General features: G+C 45.2%; 1 protein-coding gene across 4 annotated transcripts in view; it reads left to right on the top strand.

The window, feature by feature from the left end:
• The window catches only part of rai14 (retinoic acid induced 14), a 79,529-nt gene that overhangs the window by 37,836 nt on the left and 15,314 nt on the right, over positions 1 to 26,379 (top strand). Inside the window, exons 8-14 of one of the 4 annotated variants that reach the window (XM_063210115.1) lie at positions 9,841 to 9,947; positions 18,757 to 18,947; positions 20,848 to 20,876; positions 21,533 to 21,619; positions 22,736 to 22,825; positions 23,966 to 24,091; positions 26,249 to 26,362. In XM_063210115.1, coding sequence (XP_063066185.1) covers positions 9,841 to 9,947; positions 18,757 to 18,947; positions 20,848 to 20,876; positions 21,533 to 21,619; positions 22,736 to 22,825; positions 23,966 to 24,091; positions 26,249 to 26,362 — 744 coding nt within the window. The remainder of the gene's footprint in view (positions 1 to 9,840; positions 9,948 to 18,756; positions 18,948 to 20,847; positions 20,877 to 21,532; positions 21,620 to 22,735; positions 22,826 to 23,965; positions 24,092 to 26,248; positions 26,363 to 26,379) is intronic. The other 3 variants (XM_063210117.1, XM_063210116.1, XM_063210118.1) reach the window with 3 other exon arrangements.

Below are 26,379 nucleotides of genomic sequence, written 5' to 3'. Positions count from 1 at the left end.
GTGAATATGTGTCTGAGTGTGTTCTTGCTATCCTCCCTGGGCACGCCTGAGGCTACATTTGGGGCTTAGCTCCGCTCTGAACTTTCAGTGATTACACTCATTTGAGTGTCTCTGAAACTTTCTGATATACCGCCTACATATTTGTTCCTTTTCTCTTCCTGTCTTGTTTTGTTATTTAATTTTCTTTTCTTTTTGATGTTTCATTTTATTTTTTCTTTGTCATCTTTTCTTTGTCACCCCCCCTCTTTTCTCTTTTGGTCTAATTTCACCTTATGCCTTTTTCTTTCGTTCGTTTTGGAATTTTTTCTCTCCCATGAGGCACTGCTGTGTAAAGGTCTCGTTAAGCTTGCTAGAGACGTCCTCGGCAGCGAGAGGAGGGGCTGGGGGTGGCAACTGAAGCAGCATGCCCAGTTGAAACTTGTCTGTTTACCTCAATTGCAACAGCAGGCCCACAGTGTTTAACCGCCTCACGCAGACTGTTAAGTGTCTTGCCTACGCTCCGACCTCCGTTCGCACCACGCCACACCACACCACACCACACCACACCACACAGACTTCATTACTCTCGCAATTGCTGCACAGTCAAAATACAGTGTTAATTAAACACTTAGGGACTGTTACTGTTATTTATTTTTGGCAGAAAAATGCATAACCTTCCCCTGCAGACATCTTTTGACAAATGTTGACTGACCAACGTTGCTGTTAAATGATTGTTGGATTCTGATCTTGAACACTATACTTCCCGAAGGCGGTGGGCTTTACCTTGAGACCCTTACCTCTGAGAAATGTACTGTGTGCAGCACAGATGGCTGGAATTGCAGTTAATTTAGTGAATAGTTCATTGTAAATTTGTTGTGTTTGTTTTGTTGCACTTTGTTTGTTGCCCTTGCGCTTGTGTTGGCCTCCAAAGACACTGCTATCAATGCTCCTCATGTGTTTCCATTACGAGGAAGTTCAGCATTAATTCAGAGTTAACTTGGTTTTTGGTGGTACTGCCATCCTTTGTGACCTTTGACAAAGTTTAACTCTCTTATTCTCTGGTTTCATTACAAATTAGTTCAGCAATTTTTTTAAGAATCCTGGTTTTTGGTGGTACTGCTTTGTGACTTTTGACAAAGTTGAACTGATCTCATCCCTTTCTCTCCCCTGTCTTTTTTTGAAACAATTTTTTTTCTCTCTCTCTCTCTGTCTCTCTCTCTCTCTCTCTCTCTCTCTCTCTCTCTCTCTCTCTCTCTCTCTCTCTCCTTTTGAGGGGGTGTGCCATCTATGCTTGAGGTCCTCTTAATTAGCTCCCATCATGCCAACTTCTTTCTGCCTTGCCGAAGAGTACCGTATGTCTTGTCTGAAAGCAGAGAGGGATAAGAGGCTCTTTCTGCCTATGAACAATACCAAACTGGACTCACCCTGAAGAGAGAGAAAAATACACTAAATGGGGTAGAGAGAGAGACCCAGAGACAGACGGAGACGGAGACAGACAGAGAGAGAGACCGACAGACTGACTGACAGACAGACAGACAGACACACAGAGAGCGAGAGAGAGACGGGCAGAGAGAGACGGACAGAGGCAGAGAGAGAGAGCGAGAGAGATGGGCAAAGAAAGGATAGGAGGACTGACTGAGGGAAAGCAATTGGAACATGAGGCCAGGCAGAATGAGAGAGGACTCTCTCAGACGGTCATACCATAGATCTTGACATTCACTGCAGCTGCTGACTGACACTGTTAAGCACATGGCATAGTCAGAGATTCTAAGAGTCTTATCCAGTCTCTCTGGCATAGTCTCACAACATCACAACGCATTCTTTCCCACCCCAAGGAGTCAGACCATACATCTCACTTTGTCAAAGCCCTCTATTCCAACATGACGTCTGTCTAATATGTAATGTGTTTTGGACTTCCTTCCTTGACAGTTGATTTTGATGGATTCGCAGCGTGGTATGATGCATTATTCAGAAGCGATGATTAAACCCAAGAGTTGAGGCCAGGACATAGCATGCAGCGCTTAAGGACAAACCAAGGCCTTGTTAGCAAGCGCACATCACAAAGCTTCGATGATGGACCCCGTCATTGCAGCGGAGAGTGTGTCTTTAGCATGTGTGTGAAAAGAAAGAAGGAAAAAAAATGTGCAAGCGCTGCACAGTGGCAGTCTTTTTTACAGTGTTATAAGATGGTGAAATGGAAAGAGTCTACAGTTGTTCTTCTTCGTTTTCGCAGATCACAGAGTGCTGAATCACACAGAGCTGTAAATTGGGCCTCTGGAGGCGCAGGGTAGAGACTGCTTGAGATGCCTGTTTTCCCTTTCTCTTAGTCTGCCTCAGCCCTTCTGTGTGATCAAGCAGACGCAGTCGAGGACCACCAATCCCGACATCACACACAGATGTATAGGCACAAAAACATACTATACACACACGCACGCACACACGCGCGCGCGCACACACACACACACACACACACACACACACACACACACACACACACACACACACACACACACACACACACACACACACACTGAGATGCTGAAAGAGATCAATGGAAAGATTGAGACACACACACACACACAGACATGGACAGCGAAACTCTTTTACCCCACAAACATACCCTCTGCAGCTGTAATGGTCTCCAAGGCCCACCCCACAAACGCATACAATAGGCGCGCGCGTGTACACACACACACACACACACACACACACACACACACACACACACACACACACACACACACACGGACACACACACGCACAAGCAATCTCTTTTTGCCCACAAACTTACCGTAATGATCTCCAATCACACCCCCCCCAACCCCCCCCCCACCCAACACACACACGCACACAAACACACACACACACACACACACACACACACACACACACACACACACACACACACACACACACACACACACACACCACTGGACAGGCGTAGTTGATCGAAGCACCCCGCAAGAATAATGGGGCCTTGATTGCCCCCCCCCCACACCTAGATAAAAGCAAAGCAGCCCCTTAATCTTCATTTCCCCTGCGTGCCACGACGTGCCTCTCATCAAATAGTCCTGGAAGCCCACAAAAGCACCGGGGAAGCCGACAGGGACGGACGATAGGGTCAGTTGTCCCAGGACAAGGCAGAGGGGGGGGCCCAGAATCGGGCCCCCATTACATTGTATTGAGCCTTTGAGATGATTTTCCCCCTGGCCCATCCAAAGCTGCTGTGAGCGGCCCTGATAAGCAGAGTTAAGTGCCGGCCACCCTGCCGGCCCGATACACTTCCTTGAATCCTTCTGCTCAGGCTAAATTTGTTTCTTTACTCTTTTATTTTTTTTCTCTGTTTTTTTTTCCCCTTGTCTTTTTAAGGGGGTGAGGAGAGGACAGTTTTTAGAATTGTATGAGGCCGAGCGGCCAGGCCAAAGGATGGGGGAAAAATTAAAACGTGCTTGGGAAAGTGCTTGTGCACAATCTTGAGTATCTTGCATCTGGAACTTATTCACTCATTCCCGTCAGTGGGTTAGAGGGAATGTCTACATGTCTGTCTGTCTGTTGGGGGAAGTGCCAGCTTGTTGATGTCGACGTTTCAACAATGTTGGCAACTCGGAGTAAATGTATGTTAAATGAGAATCACCCCTACCATGAAATTCCTTTTGCGTTAGCGAGCTGGATGTTTGCAGTGCATGTCGTCAATGGGCCCCCATGTTCTCCTGCCTGCCTCCGCGAAATGGAACACGCATTAAGATTCTAGAACGCGCCAAGTAGTTCGATCCAAGCCCTGCAAGTCTCACGGTCGTTGCTCACAAATTCATCCTGACAGACAATGAAACCATACACCCGAAAATATTCCCGTTTATTGCTTTCATACATCACAGTTCTCAAACCAAACAGACTGGTGTTTGTATGGCGGACGCTAGCCAGGTTTCAAACAACAGGACCGCAGTCCATTCCAAATCGTATTCATTTAGCTTGACCTGAAATAGAGATTGAATGCCGTAATGGGCCCTTGGCGCATGCAGTTTGTCTTTGAAAACAGTGCTATACAGCGGTATATTTCAGACATCCCACCGCAGTGGTATGACATTGTATTGGCAAACTGTCTATTCCAATTTAGCTCAGGAGTTTGAATGGTAACAGTCAGAGTTGTGAGTGCAGCTACTTTAAACGCTTCCTTTCTCCGAGGTGCTGCCACAGAGAGGGCCTGCTGTGGATGAGTCATGCAATGAGAGCATTTAGTTCTTATGTCATTTTTAAATATTTTTAGCCTTTTTGTACCTTTATTTGATAGTGAAAGTGAAGCTACGGTATGATGGGATATGAGTGGGAGAGAGAGATGGGGTAGGGTAGGGTGACATGACCGAAGCCAGAATCAGACTTATTTTTAGCCTTTTTGTGCTTTTATTTGATAGTGAAAGTAGGGGTTGGCGATATGGCAAAAATGTTTAAGATATAAAACCTATTCGATTTTTATCACGATCTTCCATCGAAAAAGATAAAAACAACAAAAACAGGCATTTTATATACTTTGTAATTAGCAATTAGTTAAATGTAAACACACTGATCACAATCATAAAGTGCACAATCGGAATACAATAATGTAAAGAATAAAAGTCAAGACAACAACACTAAGTAAGTAGACATCACTCTGATATTGATAGAAAACATCCTCACAGCAAGACGATCTATACGATTTCTTCACTTTGGCAGATTCGAGCCGATCTTGTACTCGATTTCACAAGTCACTATTTAATATCTTCACATTGCCCACTCCTACGTGAAAGTGAAGCTACAGTATGATGGGATATGAGGGGGAGAGAGAGAGGTGGGGTAGGGTTGGGTGACTTGACCCAAGCCAGAATCAAACCTGGCCCCCCCATCAGCAATTTTGCAGTGTCTTAGTGCAGTGTACACAGCACCCCCTGAGTAGTCTAATTTCAGTACTGTCAAACAGAGCCCAGCTTATCGCAGAAAGAAAAATAAAGTACAGCCATGAAGGAAGGTCAGTGTACTGTGCTTGAAAAGCAAGAACATGCCCTACACGGCCTACAGTGTCAAGTCATAAACACACACAAAAACACACAAAATGTATGTACACACACACACACACACTTACAAGCACACTTACAAACACACGTGCATACTCTCACACATGTGCACACACCCACGCAAACAAGCAGTCCGGCGATCCCAAAAATAACTTGTCAAAAGCCCCACTCCCACCAACAACCCCCTTCCCCTTCCCTCCCCTCCCCTCCCGTCCCCTCCCCTTCCCCTTCCCCTTCCCTCCCCTCCCCTCCCCTCCCCTCCCCTTTCTGTTGGTTTAAACAGTAACGATAACATTCCCTGGCACCCTGAGCGGCCTGCTAATGTTACAGATGGCTAAAGTGTCAGATGGTTAAATTAGTCACCCTCGCCCTGGACACTCCGGCTTACATGCATGCTGCAGTGGTGGCCTGACTTAGACAAACAGTCGCTACGTTTATTTGATGTTTTTAATTCCAAATTTGTAATTCAGAATTAAATAGTTCAGTCGAGTTCACTTTGATCTTTCCTTTAATTCCGAATTAAGAGGTGTTTACTTGACGTTTTCAAAGCGGAATTAAGCTTAATTCAGAATTAAATGGAGTTAATTCGGAATTAAATGTCTCATGTAAACGTAGCCATTGTGCATCACAGTGTATAATTGAGAATTGATGAAGTTAATTTTTGTTGTTCTTTTTTAAATCCAACAATTTACCATTTATTTGCTGTTCTTTCGGCTGCATTTACTATTTGTAGCAGCTTTTTTAAATAAGTAAATGCATAAATAAATACTTGAGCAAATAACCCTGAGTTCCGACGGTGCAGCTGTGTGTTTTGATTTGGCATGCATGCAAAACATGTTCAATGCGGACAGTGTTGCCAGATTGGGCTGTTTCCCGCCCAATTGGGCTGCTTAGGATGGCCGTGTGCGGGTAAAAATGGCATTTAGCAGAAAAAACAGCCCAATTTTTGCCATAGAAATCAATAGAATTGGGCGGGATTTTGTGCTTCTAGGCGGGTTTTGAGCATTTTTTGGGCTGGAAATCATCAGCCTCATCTGGCAACCCTGATGCGGAGTTGAACACAGTTTGGGCTGTTGTGCTGTAGTTTGCAGCGTACTGGCATTCTCTCTCTCCCCTCTCTCTCTCTCTCTCTCTCTCTCTCTCTCTCTCTCTCTCTCTCTCTGCCTCCCTCCCCCCTCTCTTTGCTCTCTCTTGCTCTGTGCCCTACTTAGCCGTTGCTCAGTATGTGTTGTGAACGTGTCGCGAAACCGTGGCACAGACCGGTGAAGAATTTGCCACCACCTCACACGGTGGTAGAAGTGTTTGCTCTCGTCTGAGCACTCGATTACAGCTGATAGCACGAGCAGTGGCTACTTAGACACCATTGGTCGTGCACGCACGCACACACACACACACCTACACACACACCTACACACACACCTACACATACACACACACATGCACACCACTTTTCTTCTTGACGTCGAGTGGTACATGCAAATATAGCACGTCGGGGAGCCTGACTCTTGTCACAGTTCGCCGATAGAATCCTCACTGTGTTGTCAAAAGAGGTGGTGGTGGTGGTGGTGATGGTGGTGGTGGGGATGGTGGTTGTTTTGAGTGGGAAAGGGGGCCAGTGTTTCCCACAGATTTTTCCTTAGTCATGGTGATGGGAGGTTAGCCAGTATCACATACCATCATCTTTGGAAAGGTTATGTTGAACTGTTTGATTTGAAATATGACGTGAAACCCCTTTAAAGTATGCATTTTTGGTCAATCAACTTAAAGTACATTCACAACACAACATCTTTATCCTTTTAGGGGACCTTGTCAAGGTGGCAGGGGTCTGTTTTCAAGGTGATCGCCTTAACAATAAAGTGCTGGTGGAAACCCTAGGGGTGATGGGTTGATGGATGATGGGTGTTGGGCACTTCAAAATCTGCCCCAGAAAGATTCTGGCATGTGGGAACGTACTGTACGGTGAGCGGGCACTTCAAAATCTGCCCCAGAAAGATGCCATGCGGAGTCGTGCATCAATGAGCACTTCAAATTCTACCCTACAAAGATTATGCCATGTGTGTGGACGCTCAGTACGTGCTCAACTTTAAAGTGACTCCATGGAACTTGCGATAGCAACAAAAAAAAATCGTGAGGTGTGCGCAGTGCACTGCACTCATCCTCTCGCACTCTTGATGATGCTTGCGGTGACATTACCAAATGCATGGCGACCCCCAGAGACATACGAGGTCATCTTTAAGGGCTAATTTGCCCGCGCAGACAGTGAGCCAGGGTGAAAGGGAAGCGGTGGAGGTGCGGATAAAAAGTTAATTACTGTTTGAAGTCGTGACCCAGGATTTAGCCTGCACAGACTAAGTGTGTGAGTGTGTGTGTGTAGGTGTGTGTGGGTGTGGAGGAGCTTCATTCCCCTGCACCTGATTTTAATGCAGTGTCAGTTTTCACCACCAGTCTAATTAGTCTGTACCGTGCGTGCGCGTGTGTGTTTGGCTGTTTGTGTGTGTGTCTTCACATACAGAATGCTCCCATCCACCTCAAAGTTTCTAGAGTAAGGAATATAGCTCCTGTTACTTACTGTGTATAGCAATAAATAAAGCTTTATTTATTCATTCAAGTTTTTGTGGGATTCAGCACCCAGTTAAGAATTGTTAAGTAGCCTATTTAGGCGATAGTGTGAGCGCGTCTTCTCCATTTTTTGAGGACTTACTGTGTATAGCAATAATGGGGGTCGGGTGTCATGGACTTCATTTTTTTGTTTTTGTTTTGTGTTTACATGCATGCATGTGTAATGTGTAGGCATGCATGCACAGGACACATGAGCAGCGTGTGTATGGGAATGCATGTTTGTCAGGTTGTCGGAGAGTGTTGGTGATTGTTTTTTAGGGAACAAGTTACAGTTGTTGAGAGAGAGAGCACCATGCAAAGACACAACGGTTCAGCCAAAGGCTTTTTTAAAGCCAAGCTCCTATTGTGTCTCCACATGTGAAGTCCAGGCCTCAGTGTCAGCCGTTGCGCCGGCCTAATTGGAGAGTAGGCACTGGGTCGGTCTCGTACTAGCAACCGCAGCAGGCTGCTGCTGTCTTTCTGCATTCTGTGTTCTATGTACAAACTGTACAACCGCAATCAGAAAAAGTTGGGACACTGGGATACAATATATTGTTTTAATTCACAGTTTACTATGTTTTTCCAAAGCATCCAACTCATACAAAATATAGATGAGAAGTAGTGCCATTGCAACACATCATCTGTTAAAAACGCAAAGCAAAATGTGTTTTTTAATGTTGTTTGTTTATTTTTTAAATGGGGGGGGCAATATGTATAGACTCACTGGATATTATTTGAACACAAGGTAAGAGAGATCATGTAGTCAGTTATGGTGATCACTAACATGAATATACAGATACACTGTAAGAACATCACAGAGAGGTCACTGTGTCTCTGTCTCCACATGTGAAGTAGTTGGAAATGAGATGAAATGAAACTTGCCTCAAACAAGCTGTGGCCTGCAGGGCCAATAATATGCTGTAACAGTTGGATAAGTAAAACACAAGGAGGGTCATTTAAAATGTAGTTATTATTGACTGACCACTAACTTGAAAGTATCTATGCAAAACCATCACAGTGCAGCTGAGTCAGGCCAAGATGTTCTTGTGTGTCCGCGTATGAAGTGGAGACCACAGTGTCACTGTCGGCCCTTCGTGCTGGCCTAATTGGAGAGTAGGCACTGTGTTGGCCTCGGCGGACATGCGGCTGGTGTCTTTCCTCAGTCTATGATCTATGTACAACCCCATTTCAGAACAAGAAATGTTGGGGCGTGTGGTAAATTGCGAGGAAAAACCAAAACACTATCTTTTGTGAAACATTGAAACCATACATTGAATAGCAAATGGAGAAGATACAGCATGTTTTTTGATACATGAAACATCCCTCAAAAAAGTCGGGGCAGGGACAGTTACGTGCTGTTAAAGTACTGAATGTACCAATAATCCTTTAAGGTAATTTACTGTGAAGGTGAATTATGTTGGTCTTAACCAGACCTAGATATAAGACAGAAGGCTGAGTCACTGAGTCTCCTCCGCACATGTGAAGTCCACACCACCACAGTGTCGGCCGTGGCGCTGCCCTAATTGGAGAGTACGGCGCTGTGTGTGTCGGCCTGGGCCAGCATGCTGCTGATGTTGTTGTCTTTTCGACTCGCGTTCTCGGCCCGTAAATGGAGCTGAAGAGCAGACGGCATCTACTAATTATCTCTTGAGTCCGTCCAGGAGAGGCCTTATGTAATTTCTGCACAAAGCCGTTCCCCACCACAATAGTGTTTTTAATTCCACGATGACAGGCAATGGAGAAACTCACCGTTGGGAGGAATGGCAAAGCACAAACATACTGTACTACTGTACTAGGCAATGTCTGCATAACACACCATGCGCACAGGGCGGGGGTTGTACATGATTGAACAGGGGATGATGTGGCAATGGAAGAAAGCATAGTTAAACAGAGAAGGTGTGTAAGGTGCGTGTGTGTGTGTGTGTGTGTGTGTGTGTGTGTGTGTGTGTGTGTGTGTGTGTGTGTGTGTGTGTGTGTGTGTGTGTGTGTGTGTGTGTGTGTGTGTGTGTGTGTGTGTGTGTGTGTGTGTGTGTGTGTGTGTGTGTGTGTGCGTGTGTGTGTGTTTTCAAGGCTTGTACTGTATAACATAGCTTGTGTAACATAGCTGACTTAGAATATAGTCAGATTACAGTGCTTTTTCTTTTCAGTGTTTGCTGACCCAAGTCAAATCTGTGTCTGTGTCTGTGCACATCTATGTGTTTTTGTTTTCCATTGCTAGGAGGGCTCCACACCCCTGCTGTTGTCAGCCAGACACGCTCATGTGGACGTGTGCCGCAGTCTGGTGCAGTGGGGCGCCGACGTCAACGCTCGCGATAAGAACGGCAGGTAGGACATCTCATTGGTGGGAACATACAGCGGCGCATACACATTTGGAAATGACAGCATTGGCAGGCACGCATGGGTAGTTGAGGGCATCTTATGGTCATGGGTTAGGAATACACAGTGGAACATGTCCAGGATAGGAAACCCAAGGCACTCAAGATCACAGGTCTTACCATTAGGCTATAAGCTACCTATGTCTTTTGGCCTGCTAGGTCTTCTGCATGGCATATCCATCTTGTTCACAGCATATGCACTGAAGAGGAACTAGTAGGCTGAAAATGCATTTACAATCATCAGTGCCTTCGATATCCTTGACTTTAACAAGACAGTCACTATGTTAAGCAGCAATACAAGCAGCATGGTGGAAAGGTGAACACACTCCAAATTCTTCTTGGTTTTCATTCATACACATATGGAACAGACTTTCCAGAAATTGCAATCACATTAGCACTCCTTGACAGTGGAGGTAACATAATTTCATGGGTTAAGAATATACATTGGAGTGTGCCTTGGGCAAGGAAATCCCAGGCACTCAAGATTGTATTTTCATCATTTATTAGGCTACAAAGATGTTAAATGCCAATATGTGGATACCAGTATGTCCTGGAGAAGGACTAGCAGGCTGAAATACATAGCCATCTTTGTAGCCTAATGAATGAAAATATCAGTCTTGGTTGCTTCGGATTTCCTTGCTTTAAACAAGTTTGAAAGTCCATACACCAATGAGCAGCAGGAAAAGTGGGTGAACAATGAATAGTTCAATAGTTCAATCCTGAAGCATTCCAAATACCGTTGGAATACAGAGGAGAATACACATTTGGAAACAAACTTTCCAGAAATTGGAATTAAATTGGCACATATAGTTAGTGGAGTTCTTACGATCATGATCATCTTATGATCATGGGTTAGGAATATAAAGTGGAGCATGTTTTTTGGCAAGCAAATCCAAGCCGGGGTGCCATTTCTGTTTTTATTCAGCTACAAAGATGCCAGACGTCAAGATTTACATATCTTTATGCTCTGAAGAAGTCATAATAGGCAGAAATGCGTAGGCATCGTGGTAGCCTAAAAATATGAAAACTTCAGATTTCCTTGCCTAAAACAAATTTGAGAGCCCCCACACAGATGACCACTGAGTATAAAAGGTGAACATCCTGAAGCCTTCAAAATTCCTGTCTTAGGAGAATGCACATTTGAAACAGCCTTTCCGGAAAGTACAATTGCATCAGCATGCATGAATAATGGATCCATTGCATATTCATTAAAGGAACAGTCCACCGTGTTTCAATAATAAAGTATGTTCTTCTCTGACCTGAGATGAGTTCCTCTGGACCTGCCTAGTCTTCGGACGCGCCCCCAGTCAGCAGCGCGCGCTGCGCAAACTCGTTAGCATTAGCTTGGCTCAGCTTTGTGGATGGACGCAAAAGGTGCCTTAAGTTAGAAGTGACCAAATCCTTCCATGTGTTCCCTATTAAATCTCCCCTGCATGACTAGTAAACTGATTACAAAGTTGTTGCACAAAATGAAACCTGGCGATTTCCTACTAGATAAAGAAATGGCACTGTAATGAAAGGCGTAGTAATACATTTGGAGCACTTCGACTTCGACGCATTAATATCTTCACTCCTAGTTCCCCCCTTTCCCCCTCCCCCCTCCCCTCCCCAAAGCCTCCTCGTGAGCCACTCACTTCCGTCAATACAACCAACCTGGCCGTACACCCTAGCCAGCTGATAGCAATGAGCATCCAGGGACAGTGACATTTTAGTGTTGGTGGTGAACAAACAATCATGCCAAGAAAATGTTGTTTGCGAGGTTGCGGCAACAAGTGGAGAACGTGGAGCAACAATGGACTCTGAGTATAGACGCTGAAGACTGGCTCACAAACGAGTGTTTTCACCGGAGCAGCTGGTCCAAAGAGCCCGGGAGAGAGAAGCTGTCAGCCAGGAACAGGCGTTTGTAGCAGTGGTGGTCACCCAGCTGTCGTGGAGTTTTTCTTCCGAAGGGAAAGTAAACTGGAAGAAACGACCGACACCGAGTGGACCTGATGGCCAGCTGTCCTCAGAGTAAGTGCTTTGAAACCATTCTCATAATCTGGGGTCTAAAGTAACTTCTATCGCCTGCCAAAAGGGCGAGTAAACATTCACTCAGATGGCGGGTCAAGTGGCTACCCTAATAAATTGGTCTTTACTTTTCTACCAGCCAAACTGAAATTTGAATGGTTGACTGGCCCAATAATGTCCCTTCCGAAAAAGCACCAAGACTATTGTATAGGCCTACTCTGTGATGATATGGCACTATTACAATTCATTCATATTGGAATTAGAAGCCTATTTTGTAAAGATACTACAAAACATTACCAAAACTACCAAATATGAAAGATATTTCTGTGATATTCTTTGTTTTAGGGCTATAGTAAAATATCCTCAAATAAGGTTACTGTAGGATTCTTGTTCTGCATGATAATCTCTGAAAACCCCGAATAACGCTATCATATTCCTATGTGTTTTTTTTTTTTAACTGATTATACAACACATCTCTATTTTCTCAGTCAGAAGAGGTTGGTTTGCTACCGCATCGTGTTGGAGTTGGGCCTGCAGGGCGAAACCTTGGGCAGAGAACAGCGGAGACCATTACCATCATGTGTGGTCAGGTCTATCAGAGGGCTGTATCCGTCTTCTGATGATTATGTGGGCTTCCAAGAAGTACAAGAGGCTATGTAGGACATATAGGTTGATAATCAACCATCAGCGCCTAACACACTTGCAAAAGTGGTGCAACTGTATATAACAGTTATCTATCAATAGACATATGTAAATATTAAAGTTATACTGTTATTCTTTACCCTATTGAGTGGATTCTGTTTTCATGCAACATGTATGCTCTTTACACTCTCACTCAGCACGGTGATCCCAGGAGACATCCCTGTACACAAGGGGTCTTTCTCAAAACCTAGGACAGTCCTTCCAAGTGTATCAGCCTAATTAGTCACGCCCAGTGATATACTTTTTGGTGAACTCTACAGAATATCCAATCACTGGGTGTGACTAATTAGGCTGATACACTTAGAGGACACTGTCCTAGGTTTTGAGAAAGACCCAAGCTGTGCAAGAGTCACATGAGGGTTTACTACTTACATGCAGGGTCGGCATTTCCTTTATACCAGGAGGCACAAGTGGAGCACTGCGAAATTAGCTTGACAAGCCGCTGATGTGCATTTGAACATTGGGCCTTCATAACCTACAAATTTGTGGAGTGTGTTTCTTACCATTTGGACAGGCAAATTCTTGTCAGTGACCTGCAAAGCTAATTTTACAGGACTCCATGTCGCCTGGTGTAATGGCATGTCTCCAGGAAAACGTGAGGGCTGTAAGATTGGTTTAAATCTAATTGAAGTGTTACATCGATCAATAAATACAATTGTGGCAGTATGTAAAACAGATTGCCCACAATACGACAATAGACTAAAAGAATGTACATGCATTTTCTACACTCCGCAATACTTACAACTTTCAGAAATCGTGATGCACCAGAAAACAAATTACCATGTCAATGGCACAAGTGATATTTATTTACAAAAATGAAAAACAAGTGCAATAATAATACAATTGGTTGCAAAACAATGTGTGATTCAAAGTAACACAACTGATGTGTCCCCCACACCACATCTAACCCTGTTTTTATGACTGCTGCAACAGAGTTATTCTTTTTTTGGTGGACCACGAAACCTTGAGTTCTGTGACTTCTCAGCCTCCTCTTTGCTAGGCTTCTGTACTATTGCAATATTGACAGGCAGTTGAGGTACGAGCATATGCGATGGTCTGTCGGAGGGGTCAAGTCGTCTTTGCAGACAGCTCTTGGTGGAAGCACTTGTATTCGATGCCAACGTCCTCCCAGCGGTGGACCCCAGCGATGTGGGGCAAGACGGACATCCATCACCTGAGCAGCTCCTGACAACATAAGAGTAGAGGCACATGCATGGCACGATAGGTCACAGGGCTTTCTGTATTTCTGTCCACATGTTCTGAAACAGTCTGCCTATGCCACGGCCCAGATTGGTTTTGATGGAAAAGGTACTAAAATCACATATGTTCACTGAGGCCTTTGGCCACTAACCCCCAGCCCCCACCCTCTTTTTTTGTACAATGGTCTACCATGAATAATCTGTAACACAATACACAATGTGGTTTACCATGATGTGGAAGAGTAAAGAGTTTCTGTGTATAGCATCTGCTCATAATAATAAGTTAACTATTTATTATTTGTTATATGCATGAATGGTACCGGTCTCAGAGGTCATGCTTGCGTCCAACAACAATGGCAGGTGGCACTTGTCCATCGCAGTAGCTCCAGTGAGGTGTGGATCCTGGTGTACAGGAATGAGAATAAAAAATATGAATTAATATCGTGGCTAGGAAGATAACATATTGATTATGATCTGTACTTGTTTTTGTTTGTTTCAAAAATACAAACGTCAGGATAATCACTGGCGACTGTACCGCTAAAGGCCATAATAGTGTGTAAATATGCCAAGTTGACCCGTCACATCAGTCTATCCAGTTCAGATGCAGCTAAAATAGGCCACTCACCTCATAGTGAAGACTTCTTGGACTTTGGGTGGCCATGGTGGTGGATGAAGACGCCCTCTCCTACACACAAGAAAGATCAAGTAAATACAGGCCACAGTTCAATTACTATGCCCTCTATCAACCTTGAATATACTTCAGCGTACCAGTGGCTTGGTCCATGTGGGAGCCAGTTTCACAGCTGTTTCTGGGGGGTTGAATGAAGAGGACCCTCCGTATAGGCGTCCTCTGCTTCGAGCAGGTCCTGGTGTTCTTCATCAAACTGACCTGTTCAGAAATTGATGGTTCAGATAGGTTAGCGGATTATATTACTTATTTACATAAACATGCAGAATTAACTCTTTACGCCTCTCCTGCCACCTGTACTCAATCAATTCACATTCAGGATGGCCCTACCGATGCCCCACCCCCTACCAGGAGTCCAAACATTATCTTAATAGTTCTAGCTAGAATGAACATCATACAATTCTGTTCAATGGTATGGCTCCCACTACAGTAGATCTGTGGTTTTCACATAAATAAATCTGTGGTTTTCACATAATAAAAAAAATAAACCAAAAAAACCGAACAATCTAGTGGCCACTGCCTCACTGCCTAGACTACTGTAGGCCATAGAAGAATATGTCAGCTGCCGCTGCTGTTTGGTCTTAGATAAAAGGATAGTTGGAGTGGTGAACAATACTCTGTGATTCACTCCACTGTATCCGTTATTCGATGTAATACTCTAGCTTGAAACGGCAAATAGAACCCTTCTTCCAGTGACGACTCAGTGGACAAAACATAAACAGACAACATAACAAGCACGGGCTATAACGCGAGGAGCTTGCCTTCAGACTCACCACAAAAACAAACTGTTAGACAAGCACTAAGCACTAACAAAACCCACCACAACTAAGTTACATTGTGATAGCGTTAGCTCACTTTTCATGTCATTCAATCAGTTACGTTCGTATTTGCAAGTCTCTGTAGGGCACCGATTTTGTAATAGCCCATTTTGCTAACCGGCGAATTGTAATCAACATTCAGGTTGTGTTCGGCTAATGTAGCCATGGTGGTGGAGTATTTTTGGTGGTTGCCACTGCCAGACCAAGCAATACAATGTTTAAAAAACACAAACACTTACAATATTCTGTGTTCCACTCGAGTATCCGGATCGCTGCTCCTTGTTTGCCGCATCCTTATCGGCACATTCGTTCAGCGCAAACTGCTAGCCTCCACGTTCCAGCTGCTAGCTCTGTAAACCAAACCTTCCCGCCGTTTGTGGTCTTGGGGATCCTGTGGAACATTATTGAGTGTACGTCCAAACTTGTGTGCCGTTCACTAACCCGCAACCAAACCAGTTTCTTGGCTGGTTGTTTGTTCACCACCAACACTAAGATGTCACTGTCCCTGGATGCTCATTTGCTAAGCTGGCTAGGGTGTAATTGGTGTACGGTCAGGTTGGGTTGTATTGACGGAAGTGAGTGGCTCACGAGGAGGCTTTGGGGAGGGAGGGGAGGGGGAAAGGGGGGGAACTAAGTGAAGATATTAATGCGTCGAAGTCGAAGTGCTCCAAATGTATTACTACTCACGCCTTTGCATTACAGTGGAGTGAACATTATCTTTAGTAGGAAACTCCAAATGTATTGTTGTGCCACTTTTGTCCAACAACTTTGTGATCAGTTGTACTAGTGAGTCCATGCAGGGGAGATTTAATAGGGAACACATGGAAGGATTTGGTCACTTCTAACTTAAGGCACCTTTTGCGTCCATCCACAAAGCTGAGCCAAGCTAATGCTAACGAGTTTGCGCAGCGCGCGCTGCTGACTGGGGGCGCGTCCGAAGACTAGGCAGGTCCAGAGGAACTCATCTCAGGTCAGAGAAGAACATACTTTATTATTGAAACACGGTGGACTGTTCCTTTAACAAATGAACAGTCCTAATTCTCAAGGAGTTGAATATGATTTGCATAGAACGTTTTTGAGAGCATACAAGTATGAAAGACGTCTTTTAATTAGACTTGATTTTATGCAGAAGAATGTCTTCATTGATAAGAAAATCATTTGTCACCAGAGATGAAAAGAAGATTACATAATGATGATTTATGGAAGACTCTGATTGATGATGGTAATGATAATGATTTTTATGTTAACGGTAAAAGTTCTGCTTGTATGCACCCATATCCAAATCACTTCAATATGCACTTGTCACCATGTTCTCCATCGCTGGTGTTAGGCTGTTGTTATGCTCCCTGCCCTCCAAATCGAATTTGCGCGCTCCCGTCATCACGTGACTGAAACCCTGCTACTGAAAGTAAACCGTAGTTCTTAGAGCACACCGCTGAAAGGAGGCAAACTAATTAGTAGTCCTTTCAGTTTCCCCTGCCGAGTGCGCCTGGTGGCTTGTTTCCGACTTACACAGTGGTGGTGCCCTGAGGGCCCATTTAGCTGAAACCAGTGGCTTTACTTGGGTGGAAGAACAAAGTTCTGGCTGAGTTTCTTTTCACCATACTGGCCTCCTTTTAATCCCTGTGTAACCGTGACAGCCTGTTGTTCCTTGTCTCTCCCCCCCCTGTGTACTGTGTGTTCTTTAAGACCAGTACATGCTGAAAAGCCAAATTGTCTGTCAAGTGTCGCAGATCCATCTCATAGATTACAGTATTACATGAAGTAGAGTGGCCCTCACCATTTTTCATGTTTTCTGCTGTCTCTGCTATTGAGCTAATTTGGATTTCTGTCTCAACTGGCTTTATAATGGCCATCTATGGGCATATCCAAATCGTTTCTTAAAACACCCTTAAGATTTGTTTTCAAAAGTAGGCCTATACATCTCATTAAGTGTTCAGGGGTGTCCACTGGCATTTGCTAACAAGTTTGGAAGCAAAATATGGCTTCTGCCGTTTTTTTATTGGCCGTTTTGTGAATGAATTTATTTTATAATAATATAATTTTTTAATTTATTTACAAAATACGAATTAAAACACGGAAGAAGCCATGTTTGTTAAGGAATATCAGTGAACATAACTAAATACTTCCATTCCAAAGTCAGTTGAGACAAAATCCAAATGAACCAAATGGAGACTGCAGCACCACTCTACTTTATGGGAGACAAACAAGTCAATACATAGTGTACCCTCCTCCCCCAGGGTAGGATTTACCTGTATAATATATGGCATTATTATTCCCCTGTACACTGTCCCTGTCAGAGCAAAAAATAAACAAACAAACAAGCAAAAACATAATAAAGAGATAAGTAAATGCATAGCACACTCTACTGCCATCTCCCCTTCCCTCAGGACAGGATTTACCTATAAAATGATATTGGTCTCCCATACACACACCCCCACCCCAGTTTGAATCTCTCCAACAAACATCAGCACTGGCGGGGGGACGGAGTTTCACAACTATGCACTTTTGAGGCCTACATACAAATGCAGATGCCTCTGCTGTTGCTTCTTAGAAACTGAGAGAGAGAGAGAACTATTCAAAGACTGATAAAACAATACATAAACATTAAAAAGTTATGTATGAGATTGGGGTCTATAATATTCAGATTCCATGTCAACTACATAAACAAACAAAAACCTGTACCCTTTTCCCTTCCTCAAGGACGCTAGTGATGCTGCCTAGCAAGAGTAGGGGAGAGATATGCACTGTCCATGGCCAACAAATAAGTAAATTAATACCCCCTTACACTTCCAGGATGGGATTTGTCTGTAAAAGGAATGATGAATGACATTATTCTCCACCCAGGGCTCTAAATGAACACCAGCCAACCAGCCAAATGCTGAAACTTCAGTTTGGCTGGTAGAAAAGGCCAACTTATTACCCACTTTGACCCATTAGTGAGTGTGTGTTTGGCTGATAAGATTAACATCTACTAGCCATGTTGGCTGGTGGTGAAAAAAAAGTTAATTTAGGGCCCTGTCCATGCACCACGAACAGTAAATAGAAATGTAAGTAAATGGATACTGTGTACCACCAGCAATAACTAAATAGAAGCCCAACAGGACGCACTGTCCATGTCTAACAAACAAATATATGACACCCAACAGGACCCACTGTCCATGGCAAACACATAAATAAATATCACCCAACCACTGTCCATGGCAAACACATAAATATATAACACCCAACCACTGTCCATGTCTAACAAACCAACAAACAACCCCCAACAGGACCATGGCAAGCAGACCAACATACAAACAGGTGAATAATGAATCCCCACTGCCCCCCCCCATTCTCCCCCAGGACGGCGGTGATGCTGGCCACAGAGAGCAGCTGTGTGGGGGCGGTGCAGATGCTGCTGCAGCAGCGTGGCATCAACCTGCGTCTGGCCGACTCCCTGGGTCACGACGTGCTGCACTACGCCAAGCTCTCGGGCAGCCAGGAGCTGCGCACCATCCTCAACGCCGCGCTGCAGAGGCAGCAGGCCGACACAGGTAGGCCATGACCAGGGCTGTACGTTCACTTGTTCCCATCACTAGCCAATTTGGCTGTTAGATGTTAAATCTTACTAGCCACACATGCACTCACCGTTAGTGAAAGTGATTTTTCTATCAGCCAAACTGAATTTTCACCAGCTTTTGGGCAGTTGGCTGGTGTTAATTTGGAGCACTGGCTACGACTGAACGGCACTTAAAGATATACTGTTCATTTTTGGGGCTTTTTGCCTTTTTTTTGGATAGGACAGTTTGAGAGGAGATAGGGAAAGGGAGAGAAAACGGGAGAGAGAGAGAGAGACGGGGAAGGATCAGGAAAGTACCTCAGGGCAGAATTGAACATGGGTCCACAGATTTATGGTACAGTGCTTTAGCCCACTGAGAAACAGCGTCCCATGTCACCTTTTGGCTTTATTTGATCGGACAGAGAAGTTGGTGACAAGCAGAAGGTGGGAGAGAGATATGAGAAAGTATGGAAAATGACCTGTCCCTGGCCGGATTCGAACTTGGGTCCTCATGGGCAGATTGTCCATTCATGGTAACAACAGTGTATTAGCATGTCGACTACTCTGACTGGCTGTCCATTTTATTTAAAGACATTTTGGGGCTTTTTCACCTTTATTAGGATGCTACAGTGAAGAGAAGGACAGGAAAAGAGCGGCACAGAGAGCTGAGGGAGGATCAGAAAATGACTTGGAATCGATCGTAACAGCTTAACCGTACTGTGCCTGACCAGCATAACAGTACAGTGCCTGAGGTATTAGACCCGCAGACGAGGCCCACCATGTCACTTTTTTCCCCAGATGTTTTCTCTCCGAGGACTCTGATGAAGACACATGATGAAACCGTCTGATTGCACTGGTAACATAATCTGAGGCAACCAGAGCAGGACCAAATCATAAACAAAAAGGCAAAGAATCTGGTGCCACACGTATGTCTATTTTCTGTAGTTTGTTACTTTAGAAGCGCAGAGTACCTATTCCCTTTGTTTTATATGTTTCTTGGAGCTTTTTATTTGTATTCAGATAGGACCGTGTTAGAGCAGACAGAAAGCAGGGGGGAGAGATAAATGGGATAGGGCTGTGAAATTAGCAACCTTGGCCAGATTCGTTCCTGGGTCCCCATGGGCAATACATGCACAGCAGCCCCTATGTGGTTTGGTGCAGGAGCACACTGTGGCACAGTGTCCTAATCCCACACTGTTGCTTTTTCATCTTGTCAATTGTATAGGGCCGCTCGACAAGGGGCCTTTTTGAAAAGGCGAGCTTGCAAATCTTGGGCACAAAGGTCCAAAATCCCCTTGCATGGACAATGAAAAGGAATGAAAAAAAAGTTCAATGATTTTTCACTTCTTTTGTACTCCAAATTGTGCCTTGAGATCATACCGCAGAGTATATTCTGCGTTTTTCTGCAATAATGATGTATTTTTGTTCCCTCCTCTGATGCGCTTTTCCACATGTCCCTAGTGGTTGAAGATGAAATTACATCCATGCAGCCTGTTGCTTTTCTCTCTAGCCACACAGTGCCCTCTGCTGGTGACCAGGTCACACACTAGTCATGGGTTTACAGAAGGCCAAAGCCAGGTGACATGGGCTCATTCCAATATGCCGACTTCCGTCCTACCTTGCTCACTTGCCTGCTTGTGACCTCAGATGATGTCACGGACAACAGAAAATTAATTACATATCTTGCAAAAGCACAATTCAACAGTCCCCCAAAAGTTGTTGTGGCTAGGCAGACAGCGGGATCTTTATTGTTTTCTCCACGGAGGAGGGACCAGGAGGCGAAGCGAGGCCACAAGCACAAGTGGAGGAAGGGAGGCTGCATATTAGAATGCACACATGGCCCATGTGTTTTGCTTTAAATGGCTCCATTCTTGTTCTTTTGCTCATTTTTGCAGACAAGAAGACTCCACAAAAAACTCCACAGGTAAGGCTTTTTTTGTGTCTTTTTTTGTTTTACTTTAAGGACCTATTTTTTAACAGCATCCATCTAGGTTATTCCTATGCCGTCCCATGCTCTATGTGGCATTCAGAAAAAAATGAGGCCCACAGAGGCTGTTCCAGATTTTTTTGCTTATAGTCTCTTGTGGGCTTTGGGCCAATCTACAGTCTTCGCTTCTGGCTAGACCTTTAGCACCATTAGAAGAACGGAAGTGTTTGAAGAAGTTGAAGAATTTCCACTTTCTTCTCATGTTAATGGCATGCATATGATGTGTTTCAAGAAGTGCATGAAGACGTTAGCTGATGTGAAAACTCCCACTTCTTCTTCTCCTCATGTTAATGACATGCACAGGATGCATGAGCCCCACATAATAACCTAATTAGTAAGCAAGAGATCACCTGTGTAGCCGCGCTTTAGAGACTGATGATCAAAGCCTTTTGACTTTTGTTTTTCCCGCCACCTCTTTGCACTAACCAGACTAAAAGAACACACACTTGTGTATGTTCTCTTCCCCGCCCCACTCCTCCCTCCCACACTTGCTTTCTCTATCCTTCTGCCCTTCTGTTTTTTTGTGTTTTTGTTGTCGTTGTCTTCCTTTTTCCACCCTCTGCCTTCCCTTCACTCCACCCCTCCTCCTTCAGCATGCTCAAGGCACTTGGGTAAATGACGACAGAAGTGCAACCCCCAAAAAGCGAAAAGCGCCTCCTCCCCCCATTAGCCCTCAGCAGGTAATGACCTCCTCCTTCTTGTCCTGTCTGCTCGGTCGCGGCTTTGTGCCTCTTGTTTGGGCTTCTTTGGTGTGCCTGTTCTTGTTTGTTAGTGTTTGTTTGTTTGTTTGTTTGTTTGTTTTGCAGCTTGTCCATTAGGTTGGCTTGGCTGCCTTGAGTGTTTGCGTGCTCTCATTCTCTCTCGCTCTCGTTCGCGCCCTGGCTCTCCTCATCTCACTTTAGCTCTCTCTCACTATCCGCATCACTTTTTCTGTCTGTCTGTCTGTCTGTCTGTCTCTCTCCCTCTCTCTCCCTCTCTCTCTCTCTCTCCCTCTCTCTCTCTCTCTCTCTCTCTCTCTCTCTCTCTCTCTCTCTCTCTCTCTCTCTCTCTCTCTCTCTCTCTCTCTCCCTCTCACTCACTCAGTTGTAAAGTGCCTTTTCTATACAACCCTGCTTAAACACTTTGCTTGTAGTGTAGATCTTAGACATTTTTTCAATGCATAATTTCATTTTCTTTCCTGATGTATTCCAGTCAACAGCACAACATCATGACTGCAGTCATGTTATGCCTTGTTGAAGTGGTTTGTTTGTGTTTTTGCAAAAACTGTTTTGGGTAAGAGCTTTGACAAAGTTTCAAGATCAATCTCATAAGAGTGTATGTGTGTGCGTATGTGCATGCAGGTGTGTCAGTAGTTCATCGTAAGGAAATGTTGTGAGCAATAAATTGTCACTTGTACCTCTATGTTCAGAGGAGTAGATGTGTGCACATCCCACCCGATGGGCCAGGTGCAGGACAATGAAAACAATAATCCAGTGAACGTGAATAAAGTTCGCAAACACTGCTTTTCTTCTGTGTTATTTTAATGGTGAAAGCACAACGTTTCGACCCTCAGGTCTCCCAGGTTCCAAAACGTTGCGCTTTCACCATTAAAATAACGCAGAGGACAAGCAGTGTTTGCAGACTTTATTCACGTTCACTAGTTGTGCCTCTAACCATCTCACCCCAGAAACCATCCCTGGTGTTATCCTCTCCTCTACTACTTCACTGCAGTTGAAACGCTAGCTAGGGTGTTGTTAAGTCGCTTGGGTGACTTCTGCGTGCGCACGCTAAGCTAACCCTTTCTAAACGGCTTTCAGTCGGCAGGCGTGGTGTCGCCCCCCTACTTCACTCCCACCGGGACGCCGTCCTCCACCAAGAGTGACACACCCAAAAGGTTTAATTACAAGGTGAGTCTTTAACACCGCCCCCCGTCTGCACACACCACCCCCACTTCACCGCCCCTCCAATCTCTGCACACGACACGGGTCATTGACGTGTTTTTTTGTAGCAGGCGTCAAGGTGGTGCAAGTTGCACCGTGCAACCACAGCTAATGTTCCTATAATATGGATTAAATTAAATTAAATTAAATTGCTTTTTTTGTTTTTACTGGATTAACGAAGAAGAATATTTATAGCTTGTACATTAATTACCAATGGGCATCAGAGTAGAGTATAGTAGAGTAACTTTATTGATGAATTAACTATCATTGTTAGGTTAGGTTAGACTAGTTTATTAGTCTGCACCAGGCTAGAAATTTGTCTTGGAGACAAAATGACATAAAAGTTTCGTGTACCACCTGCTACTAAAATAAAGGTCAATGACCCAAACACATATAGTATACATGCGCACACATGCTAAAAAAAACAACAAAAAACAGGGAAGCGAAAAGCGAAAACAGTCCTTCTAACAGACTCGTTGGCTTAACGACAGGCCGAACGCCAAACAGTCTGGCATTATGTGAAATGAGTCATTTACAGATAACAGCCCCGGTCTGTTTTCTTGTAAATGTCAACATGCCTGCCTCTCTTTCTGTGTGTGTGTGTCTGCGTGTGTGTGTGTGTGTGTGTGTGTGTTTGTGTGCGTGCATGGTATTTCTGTTTGTTTGTGTCTGTGTGCATGTGTGTTTGTGCTTGTTTGCATGTTGTATTGTGCGTGTGTGTGTGTGCGCGTCTGTGTGTGCGTGCATTGCGTGTGTGTGTGTGTGTGTTCATTGCATGTGATGTGTGTACTGTATGTGTATTGCGTGTGTGTGTGCGCGTTTGTGTCTGTGTGCATTGTATGTGGTGTGCGTACTGTATGTGTATATGTGTGTGTGTGTGTGTGTGTGTGTGTGTGTGTGTGTGTGTGTGTGTGTGTGCGCGCGCGCATTGCGTGTGTATGTATGTGTGTGTGTGCGCATTGGGTGTGTGTGTGCATTGCATGTGGCGTGCGTACTGTATGTGTGTGCATTGTGTGCGTACGTGTGTGTGTGTTGGTGTGTGTGTGTGCATTGCATGTGGTGTGTGTGTGTGCATTGCATGTGGTGTGTGTGTGTGTGTGTGTTCAGGAGGAGGAGCTGCAGAGCATGGTCCTGAAGGAGGAGGTGGAGAAGCTGCTGGAGGAGAAGAGCATGCTGCTGGAGACTATTGAGGATCTCAAGCAGATCGCAGAGCAGACGCACGCAGAGCCCCAGGCTAGTCTGCTGTGTGTGTGTGTGTGTGTGTGTGTGTGTGTGTGTGTGTGTGTTTTTACTGCAGTCCCTTGGGTGTTTGCATGAGTGTGTCCAGTATGTGTATGTGTGTGTTTGTGCGTGCGTGCATGTGTGAGCGCGTGTGTGCATGTGTGAGCAGTTTATGTATGTGCGTGTGAGAGCGTGCGTGTGTGTTTACTGTGTGTTTGCTCGAGTGTGTACACAGTATGTGTATGTGCGTGTGTGCATGTGTAAGCACTGGTAGCATATGTGCTTGTGCGTGTGTGTGTGTGTACCGCAGTCCCTTGTGTGTGCGCACGGGTGTGTATGTGTGTGTGTGTGAGCACATGTGTGTGTTTACTGCAGTCCCTTGTGTGTGCGCACCGGTGTGTGTGTGTGCGTGTGTGTGCGTGTGTGTGAGCACATGTTTGTGTTTACTGCAGTCCCTTGTGTGTGCGCACGGGTGTGTGTGCGCGTGCGCGTGTGTGTGCGTGTGTGTGAGCACATGTGTGTGTTTACTGCAGTCCCTTGTGTGTGTGCACGGGTGTGTGAGTGTGTGTGTGTGGGTGTGGGTGTGTGTGAGCACATGTGTGTGTTTACTGCAGTCCCTTGGCTTTAATATGCTCTGATGTGGCGCAGGACTTTGATCCGCGGCCACTTGTGTTCTCTGGAAGCCATTTGACTAGCTGCTCTGCTCTTTTTACTGGCACTCTTCAGGTGAAGGGTAGCCTTCAGGCAGAGAACGGACCTCAATCTCGCACACACTCGCACGCACACACACTCGCTCACTCTCTCTCTCACTCTCTCTGTCTCTCACTCTCTCACTCTCACTCTCTCTCTCTCTCTCTCTCTCTCTCTCTCTCTCTCTCTCTCTCTCTCTCTCCATTTCTCTCTCATCCTCTCTCTTAATCTTCATCTTCATCTCTCTCTCTTTCTCTCTCTCTCTCTCCTTCTCTGTTTCTGTCTCTGTCTCTCTCTCTGTGCCTCTTGTAATGCCCCCCTCTCTCTGTCATTCTCATACGCATGCACACACACTTGCACAGCATGTTCTGTTCTTTATCCCTTTCGCCCACCTGCATTTATTTCTCACACACACACACACACACACACACACACACACACACACACACACACACACACACACACACACACACACACACACACACACACACACACACACACACACACACACACACACACACACACACACACACGTACACATGCACATGGCCAACAAAACACAATTCCTCTACAGTCATCTGTAACAGGTCACTCAAGTGTGGCTTTTGCATGTTTTAAAGGCATTTTGCTATTTGTTAACTTTCAATCGGGTTGAATTGGGGTGAATTGGGTTGCTGTAGTCAACTCTAATGCTCCTCAGTCCCATAAGCATTGTGGTGAATTGCTTAGCTTAAACCATTCCTGGCTCAGCGTGTGCGTGCGCGCGTGCGTGCGTGCGTGTGTCCATGCCTGCGTGCGTGCGTGCGTGTGCGTGCAAGTGTGTACGTGCGTGTTTGTGTGTGCGCACGCTGTGCACGCTGATGCCTCTATGTGGCTCTTGGCTTGCCTCTGGTTTGGCTTAGTACTGATCCAGGAGCACACAAACACGCCGAGACTAACGCAGCCACAAACACACCGAGACTAAAGCAGCCACTGCCACCACGGGCTTAGCTCTTCACGTGCCGTCACAGAGGCTCAGAAAAGGCATTTTGGTTTTGCTTTATTTCTTGTTTCCTTCTGTTTCCTTTTTCTTCTGTTCATCCGCTCTCTCTCTCTCGCTCTCTCTCTCTCTATATCTCGCTTTGTTTTTTTGCCCTTGCTCTCTTTCATTCTCTTGTCTCTTATTTCGTGTTTTTTTCCGTTCATCCATCCATTCTTTCTTTCATCCCGCCCTTCCTTCCCTCCCTTCCTACCTCCGTATCTCTCTCTCTCTCTCTCTCTCTCTCTCTCTCTCTCTCTCTCTCTCTCTCTCTCTCTCTCTCTCTCTCTCTCTCTCTCTCTCTCTCTCTCTGTCTCCCTCCTGCTCTCCCTGTTTTGTCATCATTGCCTGAGCCCCATTAAATGTGCTGGGGATTTCCTCTAGGCCATGTTAGTCACCCTGGGCTGCGTCTCTTCTCTTCTCTTCTCTTCTGTGGCGTGTGTGTGCTGTTGCTGTTGCAGGCTCTGGTGGGGGGGCTGCGAGGGGGGAGTGCTGATGCAGCGCTGGTGTCCACACTGCAGGCCAAGGTGGCCGCGCTGTCCCTGGAGAACCAGCAGCTCTCACAGATCATCAAGGTGACCGCACACACGCA

The sequence above is a fragment of the Engraulis encrasicolus genome, chromosome 11 (genome assembly GCF_034702125.1).
Source record: "Engraulis encrasicolus isolate BLACKSEA-1 chromosome 11, IST_EnEncr_1.0, whole genome shotgun sequence".
NCBI classification, from domain to species: domain Eukaryota; kingdom Metazoa; phylum Chordata; class Actinopteri; order Clupeiformes; family Engraulidae; genus Engraulis; species Engraulis encrasicolus.
Note: the sequence above shows the minus strand (reverse complement) of the source record. Positions and strands in the feature narration are given on the sequence as shown.